This window comes from Corapipo altera, unplaced genomic scaffold, assembly GCF_003945725.1.
Source record: "Corapipo altera isolate COAL_440 unplaced genomic scaffold, ASM394572v1 23b, whole genome shotgun sequence".
Taxonomy (NCBI): domain Eukaryota; kingdom Metazoa; phylum Chordata; class Aves; order Passeriformes; family Pipridae; genus Corapipo; species Corapipo altera.
In genome coordinates, this window is record NW_020884885.1 from 6763644 (window position 1) to 6784605 (window position 20962).

At 39.2% G+C, this 20962-nt stretch overlaps 1 protein-coding gene across 1 annotated transcript in view; it reads right to left on the reverse strand.

The window, feature by feature from the left end:
• STARD9 (StAR related lipid transfer domain containing 9) overlaps positions 1–20071 on the reverse strand; it is a 100212-nt gene extending 80141 nt beyond the window's left edge. Inside the window, exons 1-3 of the mRNA XM_027641796.1 lie at positions 19989–20071; positions 7456–7525; positions 5881–5997 (exon numbers count right to left, since the gene is read on the reverse strand). Of these exons, the coding sequence (XP_027497597.1) occupies positions 5881–5997; positions 7456–7525; positions 19989–20035 (234 nt within the window). The 5' untranslated portion in view covers positions 20036–20071. The remainder of the gene's footprint in view (positions 1–5880; positions 5998–7455; positions 7526–19988) is intronic.
• Positions 20072–20962: the final 891 nt, after the last annotated feature.

Consider the following 20962-nt stretch of genomic DNA (forward strand, 5'->3'; position numbering starts at 1 on the left):
CTGGTTTCTCACTGTAAAACCATCCTGATTTATTAAGATAATAGTTTTCTCATGTGACACATCACAATACAACTTCCACATACAGGGAAATCTGCATGAAATACTGAACCCCAAAATTTTTTTTTTCTTTGATAGGCAGACACTTCTCATCAAAAAGACAATGTAAGCGTTGAGAGAAAAAGGTTCAAGAGTATATCATCACTCAGCTGTTTACAACTACCTCTGTGCATTCTCATATTTCTTAGATTTACAAAGACAGTTATCTTTTTGTTTGGTCATGGCCTTTACGGTCAAGGGCCTTTATGAATGCATTGTAGGAGGGCCAATGAGGGTCACAGTATTACTGAAAATGGTCATATTCAGAGAGATGCTGAAGGAATATTCACATCTGCATAAACTTAATATACAATGTCAAAGGAAAATAAAATAGTTATCAAGCCCAGAAGTGTGACTTTCCTAGATCAAAATGAATACTATTTATTTAATTCTTTAGAAGGCCTGAGGTAAAAATTTTGAAGTCTAAATTGTGTTTTCTCTTATAAACATTATCATCTCCATTTAACTGATGCACTGGGGTACAAAAAGCTAAGTTTGAGATGTAGAAAAATGTTTCAAGAAAAACCAGTTGGAGATTTGGTTCCCACTGAAATCAGTGCAGGTTGGGAACTTAAACACTATTCTGGATTTCTCTATCTCTACCATTCAAAGACTATTAGTCATGGAATGTATTGCTCTTATCAAAAGGAACAGATTGCTACACATCAGCTATCTATGGCAACTGCTGTGTGTAAATACCTGCTTGTACATCCTGTGGGTCAGTCTGCCCACCGCAGTTACTGTGCGTGCACAATAACCGGATGGGAAGGATGGTTGGAGGGAAGCTGAGGACTGAAGCTATAGCAACCAGCTACAAGAATACTCAATGCTTGCATTTGTTCCTGTAGCCCTAAGAATACTCTTGTGCAAAATACCCTTAATAATTTGTTTAACTGTGGTTGCATTAGATCAAGCTGAAACATTTTTTTTTGTCAGTTGGATTTAAAGGAGCATTTGCATAAGTTTTGCAACTGTTTTAAACATTCTCTTTTGCTTGGTGGAGCTAAACCAGACCCAGGGAAAGATCCATTAAGAGCTATTTTAGGTTTTACAAAGGAAACTCAAAAGATTGAAACAGACTGTTCTACACCAGACAAAAACTTATTTAAGTTTAACTTTACATGTTTTTTCCTGAGACAACTATAAATGTCTCACAACACCTACATATTAAGTTCCACATTCAACCAGCAGAATAAATCAGCAGGACTGAATTTTCCTGTAAGAATAGAAATCACAACCCTAAATATGATTATAACATTATCACAAAGCGTTTTTACCGCAAATTGGAAATGTCCTGAACCTCTAGTAAAGGATAGTCCCATAGTTATATAACGGCCAAAGAGTGTCAGATTTCCAACACTGTCTTTGAAAAACAATCCAGAATTACACACAGCTTCCTGAAGACATCTGTGGAGAAAGGGGGTGGGGGAGAAGGAAGCAATAATTGTTTTTACATAAAATGCTCCCCTTTACTAAAGAAGGTTTTGTATCATATCAAATTCACCTCCCCCCAAAAAAACCTTGGATTTTTAGAATTCAGGAAGACATGAGGAAACTATTTCATTGTTTGCAAGTGGTAAATCCCAGGTGCAGACAACCAGAATTTTCCCTCTGTGAGACTAAACTAATTGTGCAGCAACCTGGCACACAGAAAATCAAGTTTGTCTCAAAAATGCAGGAAAAGGAACATCACCTGCAGCATTACACTTTCTTGTGGTTTGGGGGTGGTTTTTTTGAGGGGTGGGGTTTTTGGTATATGGGGTTTTTTTTGTTTGTTTGTTTCTTTTGGTTGGTTAGTTTTCTCTTTTGAATTTGGCTTTTTGCAGGATGGGGGTTAGTTATTTTGGGCTTTTTAGGAGCATAACTGTACCTTGACAGTGATGGTTTGGAAAACCATTCACTCTTTTATAACCATCGAAAACTCATCTAACAAATTGCAGAGTTAAGATCAGAAAACCACGTATGACCTTTTTCTCTTAAATGTCTATAATATTTTAGTATTTCCTTTTATTTCTAATTTCATACTTTGCCCATCCAATGTTCTGTTTCTGTCCTTAATTGATATTTATTTACTACCTTTTCTTTCTCTGGTCCTATACAACTTTTTGATACTCAGCTTCTTTCTCTCTGCCATGTAACTCTGGTGCCTGGCTCATATCTCCCTACTTTGAAGGACTTAGCAGATCTGTTCCCTTTCTTTCTTCCTGCAGTAGCTGGTAGGTCCAGTTGATTTAGCCAATTACTCTTCTCTTATGGTATTTCTTGATTTCTCTATTCTGTTTATGCATCAACAAATCCACTTAGGGAAAAAAGAATTGTCTAATTTTCTTTAAAAGGAGAAGGTAGACTCTCCTTTGGAAAGAATTGCACACCTGTGAAAGCAGACAAAAATCTCAGCTCAGTATCAACACAAAGTATTCAACTGCCCAGTGAGAAAACAAAAGCAACAAGCCCAAGGATCTCAAACTGGCCACCTAAAAAACAGAGGTCACATTGTAAAATTTGGCTTATTTGGAAAATGAACATGATGCTTGCATAGCTGACCTATTTCAAAAAATCTTATATTTTGTAAAGAATTTATGCAACTTCTAAAGGAAAACTAAGAATTCAGTTCACTTATACTTGACTTCTAAATGAAGGTTATAATCACTGGATGATCATTAGAAACACTGTGTATCTTCATATTTCACTGCGGTTAGGCAGGAAATAAAGAAAATGAAACTCTGGCTCATATCTAATTCCTCAAATGAGAGAATAATCGTAAATAACAGTCGACTATCCACTTACACCTGAAGCCATCTTCCAAAACCAACCACTATCCAGGTTATATCTGCTAAGAAACCTGTTTCCCACACATCAACAGTGATGTGTTCTTCTATCAGTAGTCAAAGTTTTGTTTTTAATTTAGCAAACTTTCCTCTATTCAGAGACACAAGGTTGCTTACATTATTTCTGTAATGCCAATCAAGAAAGCTTGCGTACATCATGATACAAGAATTACTTTTTAAATTCAGCCCCCTAAAATATGTAGACAATAACACTTAAAAATAATTCATATTTCTGATTGTTTGCCCCAGCTTTTTGAAGGGGAAAAGGACTTCTAATTTCAGTGCTATTAAAAAAATAACAGTAAAGGCATATTATCTGTCACATGGACATTGCAGATTTTACTGAATTGGTTCAATTCCTCTTCAGTTTACTGTATTGCAAGATTTGCTCTCCCCAAATTGAAGTGAAAAAATACCTTCTGCACTTTTTTTTTTAATTAAAAATACTAATGTGAATGTATTAGGAAAAACACAAAAAGTGAGCTAAATGTATTCTCATTTTGGAAAATACATGGAAAGTACAGGCGGCAGAGAAAGAACTGTCTTCATAAACAGAACAATAAATCCAAACACTTGAAAGTACTTACACATGTGTGACCCAAGTCCATTACAAGTACCTTTGAAGTATATGATTAAAATATATAGGGAATAAAATGTACTGTGTGTAGTCATCTCTGAAATACAGGAGACAGGAACCTGAAGCATACAATGCTAACATCTGGAAGGAACTATAAGAAGTATTCAGAGAAGTAGATTTGTATCTAATTTTACTTAAACACTACCATTTCCAGCCCCATTATTGTTACATTGTCACAGAATCCTTAACAACTGAAGAAACTGTTAGGACTTCATTTTTATACAACCATCTAGAGGACAAAAAGAGACAGTTTACTAAAAGACAGCATTCTACAAAAGTGGACCTGAAGACAGATACTTTTATCTACTTTTCATCCTCAACCAATATACCAATCACATATAATAGCAGTTGGCAGGACATCTTCAAGGGAAAAGTGATCCAAGGTCAGCTCATGAAAGAAAGCTTTTACTGGATGACAGTGGTACTGAACCTCCTTTGGCTATTGATAACATCATTGTTGAAGTTTTTAGAGAAGCTTAGAAACTTCAAGCTCATCACTGAATTAATGATTCAAAACACGGAATTAGTACAATAAACTTAGTTCATACAGTGTAAGAGGGCAGAGAAATGCATAAAAGCATGGTAAGACTGCAGTATCCCAGCAGCCTCTTCTCAAGAGCATATAAAATATGTTTTACTGGTTCTTCAATCACAAAGATTGTAGAAGACTGCAAAAAGCCCAAGATACCAGCTCATGACTCCAGGCCTTTCAAAGCACCAGTCCATCTTTTAACTTCTCTTAACTCATGAAAAATGTCTGTCTAAGCTCCAAAAGTTACATGGAGCAGCCCTGGCTGTCCTTTCAGTTGGCACAAGGCATAAATAAGGAAACTACTTCCCACTTCTTAATTTTCTATGGCCCAGGAGTTCATATTTCCCCCTCAGTGTCTTTATTGGATAAAAATGGATTGCATGATAAAACAAGGCTCTCCACAGCATCTGAAGTATCTACTCAATACCAGCAATGAAGCTGCAGTGTTTATATTGCACTTTACGTTCTTTTTCAGTCACACTTGTATTTAACAACAACAAGAACAAAAATTTATGGTTTGTAGCCAATATTTATACTTTCCATTTGGCAGTTCTGATAAATTTTCATACCGAGTAAAGATAGAACTGACTTGGCAGACTGTATTTATCAGTGCTTCATACTAAACCATTTCAGCTAGAAAGCCAACTGTATTTTCGACATTTTTAAGAAGCTTCTAAGTGTATTATGAGAGAAACTCACAAAGAACACAAAATCAAAATAAACAAGTAAGACAATATAAGGGGGTTGGAGGGAGCACCAACAGTTCAAAATTTAAAGATTTGTTATTTGTAATCCCTAAAATGGAAGTTTATCTAGTGCTGAATGCTTTAGAAAGACAATTTTCTTTTCTTAACGCTAAATACACTTCCCAAGTTCCCAAAATATCTTCCATACTACTGTACCGAAAAGGAAACGAAGCACAGTCAAGAATTTTATCTACAATTCTGGTAATTGCCAAATTTGACATTTTCTTCACATTTTGTCTCCCAGAAGTAAAACAATCCTGTGCTCATCACTACCAGAAACATAAATTTTACAGAACTAACTCAGCCTTAAATGATCATTTCTCCGAAAAGCAACACGGTTATACAGGTCAAAATTTCAGGAGCAGTTCTACTGACAACTGATGAAAATGAAACTATAATTCTGAAGACAAAACAGCACTAAACCCTGATTTTAATACTGAAATATGTGATCATATGCATGCATAATGAAAGATTTGGATAGCTTTGCTGTATAGTGTATTTATTTATAGATTTAATAATTCCTTGTTTATTAACAAACAGTTGTAATCTCATCCTATTTTAATACCAAATCCTTCAATCTTCTTTTCAATCAACCAAACACTGGATCTTCTTGCTAGGATAAATCTCCACTAACTATAAAATTTCTGATGCTTTGTCAAGGAAAAGAGTTCTGAACAATATACTATAAGTAAAATTTACAACCATGTGACTACTTCACTGTTGATCCTCTCAAAACAATTACCTCAACACTCTTGCTTTCCTTCAGAGCTTTTTCCCCCAGGTCCTGATTCCCATCCCTGAAAAAACTCTCATTTCTAAGCTAGAGTCCTCAGATCATCACCATTAATGATCACTACCAAATTTAACATATCTAATGAAAGTGTGTATTAGTTGACAAACAAGGGTATTCATTCCTACTGCACCTACTTAAGGAGTAGAACATGAAATTTCATGTATCCTACACCTCAATCTCTTCTTGTAGATGTGATTATAAAGGACAAAGTGGGATGGGAACCCAGTGTGAGAAACAGCACCACTCACCATTTCCTGAGATGCATACTTTGGATCTTCAGGATCAACTGACCAGTAGCAGTAATCAAAGCTGAAGGCCACAGTTTTTTCTCTTGAGTCCCAGCTGCTATCAAGCCTACTGTCAACCTGACAACAAAAGGAAAAAGACAGAAAGACCAATTCACCCTGAACATGCTGACCAAAAAGTAAGCATATTTCAAACTAACAGGAAGCTAATCTAGGATCTATATTGTGGAAAAGGAATGGCAAATAGTTTAACATCTTCATTCAACTTTCTTTGATGCTTAGAGTGAGCAGAGACATCCATGACAGACCTGCTGAAGCATTTTTACTGCAGCTAAGGTTCTCCAAGATGTATACGATAAACGTAATTCAGCTAGTCCTCAAATTCTACGTATTGCCAAGAGAGCTTTAACCCTTTGGGTATTTCTTTGTCATTCTCCTGTTTCACTGAGAACTGCATCGCAGAAATGAGGCACCAGCTGAGAAGACAAAACCAATTTTCTCACTGCATAGTTGGAAACGCAAGTGTCTTTCCTCATTTCCCCTTTGCTTTGTCATGGTAGCAAGCTAATACTTCTGCCACTGGGACTGTGCAGTCCAAACCTAACCTTTATGAGTTAGTAACAGTGACAGTGAAGCCTTTCTAGCACAATAGTCAGAAATTATGTCTGAAATTAAGGGAATCACGTAAGTCTTTCTGTATAATCTTGGCCAAGTGATCCGTAATAAAACAGATAAGCTTACGAAAAAGGAACTACACATTGTTGATCTACTCACCAATGAGTCAAAACATTACACGAAATTAACACCATTCACATCTAACATATAAATGTTACTGCTGCTAAGGTTTCCCCTGTATGCCAGGGCAGGCCACAGCTCCTCTTTAAACAAATAAACCACAGAAAGGTCTAACAAGGCCCATCTGGAGTCAACAATCTGGAATAAGTGGGTTGCTTGCAGATATAAAGAAAAAAGGAGACAACATACAAAAATCATCCATCTTCTGGGATCCTCACAGTAATCTCACAGTTCATTTATTTGAGTTTCAAGCAGAAACATTTTTGACAGCACAGAATTGCTTTGCTCCTGTTCTATTAATTTACTGAAGGACTGTGGCAGTTTTAAGTAGTTCAACAGTCTAAAGCAGAGGCCTAGTTCCCAAGCACGCTGGCTCCAGAACTCTCACGAATGATGATGGCTGCATTCAGTTTATTCTTACAGCTCTTGGTCTTTTACCAAGGCCTGAAGTGTAGCTGAAGACATTTTGCTTCATTTCATGCAAATCATTTGCACTCTGAGTGCAAATATGAGAGGAGGAGAGACATAGGGAAAGAAATTTTCCAGATGTTAGTAAGATAAGCACAAAATCATAAACAATTTACTAACAGCTTTGAATGACGTACATCAACCTCAAAACCAAAACAATCCTCCCACATACTTCTGCTGCAATTGTTCTAGAGCTCTGCCAGCTTAAAATTCTCCCTTAATATTTCTGTTAGAATCATCCAATAGCCAAGCAAACATAGAAAAGCATCAGGATATCAGGATCCTTATATGAGAAAGAGAAGACAAGCAGCATACCTTTACATTTCTGACTTTTGCCACTTTGTCATCAATTTCTACAATCACTCTTCCTCCTTCTGCAGTCTCTCTGGAAACAGAACACATTAAAAAAAAAACATTTAAAATATGAAGGAACAGAAAGGTGCATGTCAGTTTTCTAAACTCCAGGAATAACATTCACAAGGAAGTAGAGTGGAGCACTGGTAGACTGGCTGTGCTTTGTGGAGTATGGATCCACATCATACACTTGTGAGCCACAAGAGTTGTCAGGTCACACTGATTTTTACTGCTTAATCCAGTGTGTTTGTTGTAGTCCTCAAAAAGTACTCTTTAGGAAAAAAACAAACAACAAACCCAAAAAACTATCTTGAAATGTAAATGGACAGGATTGTTCCTCAAGCGCAAAGGACCATGCACTCATAAATACTTAAATTCCCACTGAAAACAGCTATGACTGGCTACTACAGACAATTTCCACATCCAAAATGAGTCATATTAGAAAAAAAATTTAAAAAGGACATGGTCAAAGGGAAAAAAAACAAAAAACAACTCCCTCCTCAAAAAAAATCCAAAACCAAACCAAACAAAAAAACCCAAGCAAGCAAGCAACCAAACCAACAGCAAACGCCACCTTATTTCTGGGCTGAAAGCATAATAGCTATTTGAGGATGTTCTTAATCTCTCTCAATAATTATCATGGATTTTCTTATATATAGTAGGATAGAAATGAGGAAGAAGAGGTCACTGCCCTATTTCTCTGACTTCAGTACTGAGAAGCTAAGAACAAGAGAAAGATCCTTTATATTTCTTCTATATTTTGCTGTGTGCTCGGATACTGACAAATAGTGTAAGCTGTAACTTTCTGGTAAAGTTTTTTTTGGATGAAGCTTAATGGCTTTCTAAAGTTGTAAGAAATTGATTTAGAAATAAAAATGATTTTGTTCTTAATGCAGTTTAGCCACACTTTGTTTAAAATTAAGCTGAAGGTGCACTGTCATCTGGACCAACAGGTGTTCCTTTCCTTTTACTTTGCACCCGGGGGGCCATGTGGTGCTCAGGACAGGGGCTAATGAACACTGGTCTGTTCTTGTCCCAGGGTGCTGGGGTATACATCTGCCTTTGGGGGTTAAAACCACTTTTCTCTGTATCATTGTACAGAGCAACTGTTGCTCTGTATCTTCTTAGTAAATTATAAGTCTGAATTGTAATATCTTGAATTGGGTTCATTTCTCCTGCCAGTTTACTTTTAAGCCAGTACAGATGTATATACATCCCCCTGATAATCAGCAGGATCAGTATTGTCAGGTCAGTTAGAAACTGGATAAGCTAAAACAATACTTAAAAAATTCAAACCCAGTTGACATCCACTCATTCAGGGCTCTAGATCTTCCTGTTAACAAATTTCCTTACATGTGTGCAGAAACATTTAGTCCCTCACTGATTAAAATCTGCTTTCACTGAAAGCTTTAACTTTCAGGTGGCACAAAGCACAATATGGCCTGCCTGGGGTCTCTCCTCTCCAGTTCTCAGTTTTTACCCCATGCTTTCTGTACCAAAACAGCATTCAAAACAATGCCTTAGGACACTTAAGATTTCCATAAAGAAGCATAAAGAAGTTTTAAACACATTTCTGAGCACAGGCTGATCCCATTTTGCAGACAGAAATAATGCTTCGCCTTGAAGTCTCTGTACTTCACATTACTGATTTTGAGGTACCTGCCTTGAGACAGGCTAAACTTGGTACTTGCTGTAACACATACGTGGCATTTGACATAGAAAATACAAGGACAGCTCCCAGAGAGGATTCAGATGGGTAATTAAAAAAATACACATCAGATTTCAAATTTTAAATCAATTGGGAAATTCAAATAAAAGGTCACCGTAAGTTGCTCTTATATATTATAAAACATAATTTCCCTGTAACCATATCTCCTGCAGCAGCTGCACTGTTCTGGGTAAAGCTTAAAAATAATTTTAAGAAAATCTAGCCTAAGGCAGGCATTCATGAATAGAGCATTTGTGCTCAAATGTCTGAAATCTGGAAAAGCTTTTAATAGTTTTAAATGCCAGGGTATTCTAATTGCAGATATAAAGCAACCTCAACAACAAGCAGCATTCTCAACCCCAGCTATAATAGTTACATGAAACTCACTGCCTTCAGTCCACATGTATTATACATAACCCTATGAACAAGTGACTTAACATTGTGGGTTCTCACTAACTGATGTTCTCCCAGGCCACAGTCACTACCCAAACATTATAGATAAAGAAGAAATTCCAAATATAAAATCTTTGAGATATAAAAATTTTCTGAATATAAAAATTTTTATACTCATGTATACATATATACTTATACTAAAATAAACATAATCCCAGTGAGACACAAACAACACAAGATAAAATCACCACACCACCTTTTACCACAGGGTTCAAGGATTCCACACTATGCAGCCATAAAGTTCTATGCAGCAATCAAGCACCTTTGTTTGAGTATCATGAAACAAAAAAAAGCCACCAGCAAACAAGGATAGAAATAATATCTCCCCTTGCTCTGGGTGCAGATTCACAGCACCCAGACTTTTATCTTAACTGTAGACTTGCTACAAGAGGCAATTACTCTTTACTGCTCCAAACTCCCACGTGTTCCTACTTTCTAGCAATCACACACTCATGCAATGACTCAGATCAGCTGTGATCAGAAAAAGAACCACACCAAAATAAATAATCAAGGTGTCACAGGACCAGCCAGCCCTTCCAGAGCGCTGAGCACACCTGTGGCACAGTTGCTAACCCAAAACAAGAGAAAGGGCAGGAACAGGGGTGCCGAGAATGGAGATCACTCCGTTCTCCTGCAGCTTACAGCCAGAGACCAGGGAGCATAAACAAAACAACATATGGCTGCCACCAGCTCTACAAACTATACATTCGATCTCCCATAAACACATGTTTATATCGTGCTTCATTTAGGTACAAATCAGAGAACTTTGGGATAGAAAGCACAGTTTAATACCTAAAGGCCAGGATGCAAAGCAGACTTGCAGCTGTTCTGGATGTTCTGACCTTAACTCCAGATTGCAAACACTAAAAAGCTCTCTCAGCAAAACCTGTGTTCATCAGCACAGTCTTACACATATGTGCAACAGTTTGCATTTGAACGACAAAACAAGCCATCATCCTTAGGAATGGGTGCTCTGCTCCAGATATGAAAGCTGTATTCTTTGCACCAATAAAATCAACTCCAAAGTACACTTCTCCAGTAAGACATTTGACTTCTACTGCCCAGAAGTCACTGTAGCCCTAACATTTAGTTTCCTCATCCTCCATTCTTCCTCACTTCTTGAAAAATGCATGCTATGTTTGGGAAATACCTCTCCTAAATTGCTTTGCAAGAAAACGCATTATCTGTACAAAGATAAAGCTGTAGAAAGACCATTTAATGGTGCACATCCCAGGAAAGACCTGGACCTTTTCAATCACAGAAAGCTTTAAAAAAATGCAGACCCAGCAACAGAACAGTGACACAAGTACAGAATGCAGTGGCAGGACTCTAATAGGGAGCTACATGAGAGACCTGACAGACTGCTGCAGCAGTCCAGAAAACACAGGTAGCCCAAAGGAAATCCTACACCATTTGCTGCTCCTATGACAAATCATTTCTGTAGCCAACATGCAAAGCTAATCCAACCCTAGAGGGAAAAAGACACTCTGCAAGATGTAGAAGAATGAGCCAGTGGAAAAGAATCATGGGAGAATCAAGACCCCTGAGAGGGACTTTTACACAACTTGCTTGATCTCCTGAGATGAGTTCAGACACAGAGTACAGAAGTGCAAGGAGGTATACAGAGCTGGAGGAAGCAGTGGGTGGAAGGAAAGGGGGCAGTTGTTTATTTTATACTTTCCAAAATTTGCCCCACTTCTTCTCCACCCTCTCAAATAACAGTCAGGCACTTGGAGAACAAAGGAGCTGACTTTTTAAAAGTCACCTGTTTATTTTAGAAACACGTACAGGCAATAAAGCAAAAATACTGGAGTCACTGGCAGTAGTCATGTAACAAAACAGCTTCTACAAATACAGATCAGCAAATTACTCACCAAAGTAATCAAACATACCAAAGCCAATACATACGATTCAAGTGCAAGGAAAATCTTAAATAAATTTTTTAAGAATTAAGTTTGTGTCTACTCATAGAAACTTTGAAAATAACCCTGCAATGTAATCACTGCAAATACTTGTGTTTTCCTGCCAATTCCCATCACCCAAGTTAACTCCAAACTCAATCTGTGCGGAGACAGTACCTCAAAAGCAGTACAGCAATATTATCAGAGAGATTTTTCATGCTGATCTGGGCAATCATGTAGGTTCTGGGGTTTTTTGAACAATTGACTTCAGGGTTTTGGGTTTTTTTCTACCCTTCTGTGGCTTACTCTCATGGAGAGCATCTCCATATCCTGCTTACAAACACAACCAAAACCACAAAATACAGCTACAGCAGACCTGCAGTGAGTATGGCAGACTATATGCCAGTAGTCACTGCTGGTGTCTCTTGGATTCCATCACTTGCCAGGACGTGACCGATACCTATGATATCGGAGGGTACACATTTACCAAACTACCTTCACTTGTACCTAGGATACTTTGTGCCTTCTAATGGCACACCTATGCAATCACCATGCAAGCATCTTATATATAATCCCGAAGCAAATCTAACCCAAGTATTTTCTTGGTCATGAGGTCTAAAGATTTTATGGGGAAAACTTGAGTTAGATTTTTCTTTTCCTTTCCATTTACAGTATACTGTACGGTGTCTCTGCCCCTTATTTATTGGTGGCCTTGACAGAAGTATCTTTGACAAGCTGCCATCTTTGCACCTCCTGAGGGACTGGCCTTGGCCATGGGAACAAAGAAACAGACAATGCAGGGCTCATTCTAAATTTTGCTTCAGAGAACACTATCCCAGACAAAATGGGGTGAGGAGGCAGGTGTTGAGAGAAAAAAGGTGCAATGAGAAGAGCATTAAGAGTCCATGCTACTCCATCAAAAATTGTAGACAGGAATGCCAAAGTTTTCAGCCGTTAGAGCTTCTGCACTCTACTGACAAGTTAAGGTACCTACAACAAAAACTTTCCCAAACACAGCATCCCTCTGCAACATCAGCATATCGTTATACCTGCTGCTGTAACCTGTGAAAGTTGAGGTATGAAAAACCTCACTTTGGCTAATGCAGGATTTTTTATAAAAAAAAAATAAAACTATCAACAATCAAGCAAATTCACCTAAAATTTGTTTTCAGTGTTTCTCATTATTCTTATTACTCAATACCATTTTGTATCCAAAAGTCAAAACTGTTTTGCTGTGTCTTGCAAACAGGAGTGCACACCCAGTCAACAATCCTCCTACCAAACTCAGAACAGATGTTTATAAATAATTCTAAAATCTATATCGAAGCCAAGTACACAGAGTTCACCAAGACAGCATGCTGCTATACTAGACATACTGCTCAAGTAATTTTTTGAAACTACTCCCAGCTGCATGGAGCATTCATTGGCTCTAACAATGCCTAACACAATCTGAGAGTCAAAAATCACCATTCCTTGTGATTACCATCATCCTTGCATGGTTTCCCCCTAGTCTTCTTTGAAAATTATATATAACCAAAAAAATACAAATATTTGGTGCAGAGACAAACATGAGGCATTGTCAGTACTCTTTTCAGATACAGCCCTATTAAAACCGTTAAAGTCTTTATTTCACCTTACCAGACTTCTGATACACATTCATGAGCTAGGAGACAAAGCACAGGATGGCCCCCTTCTGTCACAGTAAGCTCTGTAATCCTGTCCATGTGATGGCACAGTACAAGAAGAGTGTTCCTGTTTGCACCACCCCTAAACTCTAACTGCTGGAACGGGAGCATCAGGCATCTTCCTTGATAAATACGAGTCAGAAATACTCCTGATGCTAGAGCGCTGCTTTGAATTGCTGTGGAATAATGATGCTTTCCTTTCATGCAGAGGCACTGAGGGGAGGAGGAAGTCTTTTAATCTATCATACCACCAGCATTTAAAGAAGCATGAAATAAGGAGGATTTAAAACAAAGCTACAGTCCAGTCAGTCCACTTTCATCCAGCCTTGATTTCCCAGCTCTATACTGAGCAATGACATAGTATAATTCAGACTTTTGCATCAACGGAATTCTGTGCAAATGCCATATTTTCCATGCAAACCAGAATTTGGATACAAGTTCTCATTCCACCTGGACAGAACTTCAATCTGCAATCATAGTTAAATAAATGACTGTGACACTGAATGCTGTGAGGCACTGTCTCATCCCTCTTGCTTTGGTACCTCTTTCATTTTATTAAAAGCAGCTACTACAGTAAACCCTTCAATTCTACAAACCTTTTATTTTCTTTTAAATCTATGCTACAGATAGGAAGGTAGTAATAAAATTTGTGAAGTGTACTGCTTTTTAAAGTTCACATAAAGCATTGGACTAAAGAAAGGGAAACTGTGGAAACCCTGCCCAAAACTTGCATACATTCTCTGTGCACAGTGGTGATGTCTCACCATGTACTGCACAAAGACTAGCAGCCAACCGCTGCACCATTCCCCAGGGGAGATGCAATCTCTACACATGAAGTCATGTCATATTATACTTTGTGATCTTAGAGAACAAAACCACCCAGCAAAGACATGGCTCTGGCCAGGTTCTTTAATGCCATTGTGCCCCCTTTTTCTTTGCTGCATATACAAAAGTCTGATCCCTGCTCCAAAACACTTTACGCTCATAAAGTATTCTTAGGACTTGTGAGGAAATGTGTTCTATGAAAATGTAAAATTCTAGAAGAAAATAGAAGGCTTCCAAAAGCTCATTTTGCTGTTGGTATTTGAGGACCTTGTTATAACTGGTTTCGCCTGGGTAACAAGATAAGAGACAGCCTTTTACTCTGGGAAGTAAACCATCAGTAGCTAGCACCTGATGCTCCTGGCTTAAAAGAGTACAGGCACAGTATTGTCACACAGCTTGAGCAGAAGTAGCATCTTCACAGAACGGGCAGTGGTGGCCACTTAGGACATGCAGAGTCCTCACCTTTTAAGAAGCTAGAATGTCTGCCCTTTACCAAAGTTAGAAAACTTGGTTCACGCAACTGCAGGAAGAATACATCTGGTAAAAGCTGCTGATGCAGTACACTTATCAAAACACAGATGTGGCTTATGAAAACCACCTGCTAATGTCAAGTGCAGATACTAAGAGAAAAGATCAGCCACCTCAATGACAGTTTACATGAAACTTCAAATAATAGACTAAGTAAAAGAAATAACTCATTGAGGGGGGTGGGGAGGTGTCAAGATGGCCTTAACAGGATACACAAATGTTAAAATACATTTGTTTGGGGGAGGGACTTTCTTTATAAAAGCGAAATTAAAATCTCAACTTTTCTTTTAAAAATCCCAGCTCTGCTGTGGAAAAAGATCTTGAAATCATGAGCAATGCATAAACAATGCAGTTTGTACAGATTTTCAGACAGCAAAAGACTCTTGAAGGCCTGAGATAGCTCTTTCACACCATTAGGTACCAATCCCAAAACCCATGGCTTTTGAGACAGAGTTCAACTACCACTACTTGAAGAAAGGGACTGTTGTGTAACAGAGGGACACAGAGGAACAAACACTCACTCAACTATCACAGCAGATGAAAGTAAATAAAAGCCCGCCATTTCTCTAGGTGTGAGAGGGTGACAGCACCAAGGTCGCGTGGCATATATCTATGAAAACATACAATTGAAAAGGGTAAGGAAACCAGGTCGGGGAGAAGAAAGACACTTCACTATACTGTGTTCAATAGCCTGCCTTAGTCTAAACCTTGAAATAGCATGAGAAGTGCGTAGCAGTCCTAAGCAAGCTAAAAGGTGTTTTCTGCTCTTACCTGTTTTTTACTAAATTTATATATATTTTTAAAGACTACTCAAACAGCACAGAAAAGCTAACATAAGCAGAAATTGAAGTTGTAAAAACATAAATTATATGAATACTAATGATGCCAGTATCTTCTGTCATTATACACTTGCATCAAATACATTTGAAATACAACAACCTGAAGGAGATTGGTTCAAAAACTGCTTAAAAAGAGCAGCAGTGAGCAACTAGTGAAGAACAAAGATTTTAAAAGGAATATGCATGAAAAATTTGTTTTGGTGGGTATAAGGAGAACAACAACAATTTCCAATCTGATGTTAATTTTATTTTGATAAAGCATTTAACATCTGTTATGCATAAGATTCAAGGAATGTTTTCTACAAAATTTGTTAAAAGTTATCACTCTTGTTAGCAGTAGGCCACCTTGCTCTAAGTCTTGTGGTTACACATGAACATGTAAAATAGCTAATAGCACAGTCTATAAAACAGCAACAGCAACAAATGTTCCTTACAAAATAATTCTTCCTTCTGCTTACCATAATGTGATTACAATGAACAAAGGAGGTGGAGAACAGCAGAGAGATTAGTTAATGAAGCTGATCCTGCAGCAGATTAATAAAGACATACCCAGCAAAAACCAACAGTGATTTACTTTGCATCATTTCCAAAATTATCTGAAAGTAATTTTATTTTTGCACAGATATTTCCTTCTGAATAGAAATGGATTTTAAATATTCACATCATAATGCACCCATCAGTTGAGGTCCTTTCTCATCTATTCAGTGCAGCTATGCTCAGAATACTGTTCAAGTCTGGCACACCAAGCACATTTTTGGGAACTTAAAGTGACAAACTTCCCCTACAATTCCCTCTCAGACATAGGCTTACTCACCTGAATACTTAGGAACTCAAACTTAACTCCTCCCCCACATCCCATCCTCAAGCCTTATTAACTGCTGCATGCCAGGAAGACAATTAGAGGACTATGTCATACAGAGCAGCAGTAATGAGGAAAACAATCGCTGCAGCTCAGACTGTCATACTAAATACCTGCACAGCTGGAAGTGTGGGTCAGTTTTGAAACCTGGGACTACCCAGACATTTCTTTGATGCTCTCATCTGCCAGAGTGTGGATGACAAGGTCAGGAACTCCGGAAGGGACTGGGGAATAAAGAGCTGGCCAGAAGGCTTCAAGTTACAGCTCAGAAACAAAGTAGAAAAAGGCAAAAGGCAGCTTTCGTGTTACTTAATCTGTTTATCATCTCTTTCAGGTGACACATCTGTGAGATTCATAGAGGATAGGAAAGTTCATTTGTGAGTTATCAAAGACACCAGGAAAGACTGCCAAATCAGAGCTCTTTGCCACTCTCTCCTTTTCCAGGCCACAGAGGCAGCTGAAAAGTGGAGACGATATTTTCAACAGCAGAATATGTCTTCTATTTGGCTGGGACCTGCACAAGTAACTACCAAACTTCAGGGCGGGCCAAGCAAAGTACTTTAAAGCCTTCATAAAGCATCACAAGGTAATTTGAATGCCCTAGTGTCAAATTTTTAACTAACACCACTATAACTTTACAATTGAACTAAACAAACTTGCTGTGAATGATTTTACTCAATCGACAATCTGTGAAGGAATGCAGTGTCTTGTAGTCCCTAGTGCAGCCAGAAAGAGAATCCTAAAGAAATGTATGAGGCTTTTCATTGTGGTACAGAGCACTCTTAAAAAATTCTTCCTTCCTATCTCTAAGACTGTTTATGTAGCAGCTCTCAAACTACACTGTGATAAGGGACTGAATCCTGGGTACAAACAAATGAATTGAGACCAGCTGGATGGAGAACAGAAGATGTGGATCATGGAGGGAAAGGCATGAGGTAGCTGTGCTCCATCCTGGTCCCAACACAATACTGCCCTAGACACAAGGATCGTTCCCCTGCCAGAGGGCCTCCCATGCACAAACAGTCCTCCCTCCCTCCTCTCACATAACACAGGGCTGAGATACACTACAATAGCAATCAGCAGTCACAACAAAGTACTAGAATTGTGATGAGTTACCACAACAAAGGGACAAACATGTTTGAAATTAGCAGCACATAAAAACTAGTATTGGTTTCTGCTGGCCATAATTAGTAAGAGGACATGTCCAACACTGCAGGTATTTCTGTAGCATACAAATACCCAACACAGTGTTAAGAGAGCTACCCAGGAACAAGGAGAGCTGTAGACACAGACTGGAATACTTTCTCAGCCAGTCACACTATTATCAGGTCTTGAGGGTGAGGTCTGCTATCGCAGCACCCCACTACAGACTGCGGTGTTGGCATACTCCACAAAGAAGTCAAGAAAGAAAAGGCAACAACATTCCTAGTTCACATAGTTACATGCTAGCATTGAAAGTGTTTCCATCAACAGCTTCTGACTGACAGCCAAAAATAACATTACACTTTCCTTACAAAAGTCTCGCATCCAATAGACCAAGCATTAAGATGTCTGGAAATAAACCATTAACGGATTCATCAGTTTCCAGATCCTATTTAATACCTGATTATTACATATTGCTATAGTCAATTTATAGCACCCATTCAGGCTTCCATATTTCATTCTGAGGGGGAAATGTATTTAAACAGAACAAGTATCCATGTAACCACAAAGTAACAAATCTTTTTTAGTATGTAGAATAGTAAATATGTAATAAATACTTTTAAAGCAATGTTACTCCAGTGAACATATTTGAGTGAATGTACTCCCAGAACTACATTTTGGTGATAAAAAAATCATTTAGTCTGTTACAGAATGACTGATAGCATTATGAAGAACAGTGGCTGCAAAGCTATTTAAAGTTTAGGCAAAAGAAAACCTTCATTTTCCATAACTGTACTGGCTTTATAACTATTAGGGATTATTTGTGCATAGGACTTCTCTGTCATTGTGATGGGTGTCATATAGACACAGAACAAAACGACCACTCTTTGCCTTATGCTAAATAACAAGTTGCAGATGTAATTAACACAGATTATAAAAGATAGAAGCTTTAAACAGAAAGCAGGATTTTGAGAACTCCTGCATTAACATCTTTTAATATCTGAATATTCAGTACATTTTAAGATGCAAAATGAACGTTCATGTGTTGTTGTAAATTAAATGAAAAGAAGCAATGTGGAAGTTTGCATGATAGTCTAGAAACAACCAATCTTGAGTTCTAGCTTTTGTCTGCAGCATTTTAATTTTTGGCACTCTTAAAAAGCCAAGTTTAATATTTTTGGCTAGAATTGAGATTGTACATATTACAGTACTTCAATCTAGTTGAACCGAATTCTTTTCTGCAGGAAGTCTTCCTTCTTAAAACCTCTAAGAGATCCTAGGAGCTGTGGCAACATGGGTACCTGTCAGAGTCAATTGCAGAGTGTGTGCACAGTGAGGGTGAGAGATTTGTGTGATGACAGTATGGAAGCAGTATAAGAAGCTGGAAAAGAGCAGGCCTTTAACCCCACAGAGAACTTAAGTCCCTTCCATGTCTATCAACGTTACTTTAAGCCTTCACATGTTTGGTATTTGCCTCAAAGTCATTACATTTGGAAAATTTTGTTCAAGGCTAAAAAGCAAGTTGTCATGTCAGACCTTTCACAGAGAATATCCAGCCACTTGCCCTTTCCATTTATAAAATATTAAAATCCATCTTGAAATGCTTTTGCTGATCTCAGTTGTGGAAGCACAGTAGAAGGAACAAATGGCCTATTGCCTTTGGGGTCAAATAGCCCAAGACTCATCTCTGCCTCCCTCCATATCCCATTTCTCACACCATCGCAAGTTGAGTCAATGGAATTACTTAACAGTCTCTCCCTGTACTACTCGCTGAGTTTCCACTCTCACCTTCATACAAGCATTTCTGTTCCAGCACTAGATTAGTTTCTGCCATGTGCAGGAGGCTGCCCACCTTTCTGATCCTACCCTCCTCTCTAAACTACTGAGCTTGTACCACTTCTCAAACCATTCCTATCTGGAGTGCTATAGCATTTCTCTAACAGGAGGAGTAAATTACCAGCCGCTGAAATTTGGGTTGCTTGCTTTTTCTCTTTCTTTTCCTCCCCAAATTTTCAAAGTCTGCACAGTTTTAAGTACGTATTATATACAAACAACAACAACAGATGCTACGGCATCTTGTTGTTTGTGGGAGTTGCCTTCAAGCGGTATCATGCATCTTTTGGGATTTCTATTGGAGCCAAGCAAGCCGGGGAGGGAGCGGAGCTGAGCGACAATGGGAATATCCGGCTCTGCCTCCCGCTGGAAAAAACAGCAACAACAGAAGGGGAAGGGAAGATTCCCTGACACTGGATGACAATTGTCCTATTTTGGGGAGCTCAGGAAGTGGGAAGTCACCCTAACAGCTCCACTGGGTGACTTTTCCAAGAAGACTTCCCAAGCTATTTAGCGAGCTGGCGAGAGACGTCCTGCCAGTCCTCCTGCCGTACCGCCAAGCTCCCCAGCGCCTGCGGTCCCTTCCTCAGCCCCGGCTAAGCCGCCTCACGGCGGCGATCCCGTCCCGGCTGACGGGACCTCCAGCACCGGCCGCCCCTCGCAGCCGTCCCGGTACTTCCCCTCCGACCTCCCCGCGCCGCCGGCTGCGCCCCGCCGCACCTTTTGCTCAGAGGCCGGACCCGCACGGCCACCTTGACGTTGGCCATGGCTCCGCTCACGCTCGGCAGTCGCGGCCACCCGCGCCCTGGCCCCTCAATCCGCCCTCCGCCCGGGATGGGGAGGAGCGGAGCCGCCCGTCCCGCCCCGGAGGGGAGAGCCCGGCCCAGGCAGCCCCCGCGGAGCGGGTGGAAGGGAAACTTCCGCGAGTGGAGAGGGGGCGTTTCGGGAAAAGTTTGCCCGGAGCAGCCGCACGGCAGCCTCTCCATCACCCGAACCCCGTTTTTTGCCTGAAACAGGTCTGCCCGGGAGAGTGGGACCCCCAGAGTAAGAGACGTTGATTTCACACTTTATATCCCAGGGGATACCACTGCTCCCCCCCAAAAATTCTCATTTGCAGCAGCAAAACAACGCGGCCTTTACCTCAGAGTTCAATACCGACAGTCCGATTAGACGGGTACCGCCATGAAGGCGCTCACTAGGGACCAGCACTGTAAGCACTCCACATTAATTCGACAGGAATTTAGGCAAGACAAGTATCCCTTCCATATAAGTGCTAAAGGAAAGGTCTCAAGTACTTAAGATTTCTTTTGCTTCTCCTTTGAGAACCTCCAGTATTCGTGTGGGTCGTACTTATGGTCTAAAAGAAAATTTGCAAACTTCCAAAGAACTATAATTGAAATCAATGTCAAACTGTTGCATTGATAAAGGTTTGTGTTTAGACTAATATAAGAACCACGGAAAGATTTTTAAAACATTCTTGTTAGAATATTGTCCCTATCAGCTACTGATGTTATTGTGAAGATGCGAGAGCAAGTAGCGTTGGCATAAAGAAGATGCCAGGTTTGATAGGCAATTCCTGTTTAGTTTTGACAATTCCACTTGCAAGTTCTGTTACTCAGTTTTAAATGCATTTTTTCTGGTTTTGTATTTCAAATTATGATAAACTGAGCTGTATCGGAATATCATATAGGCGT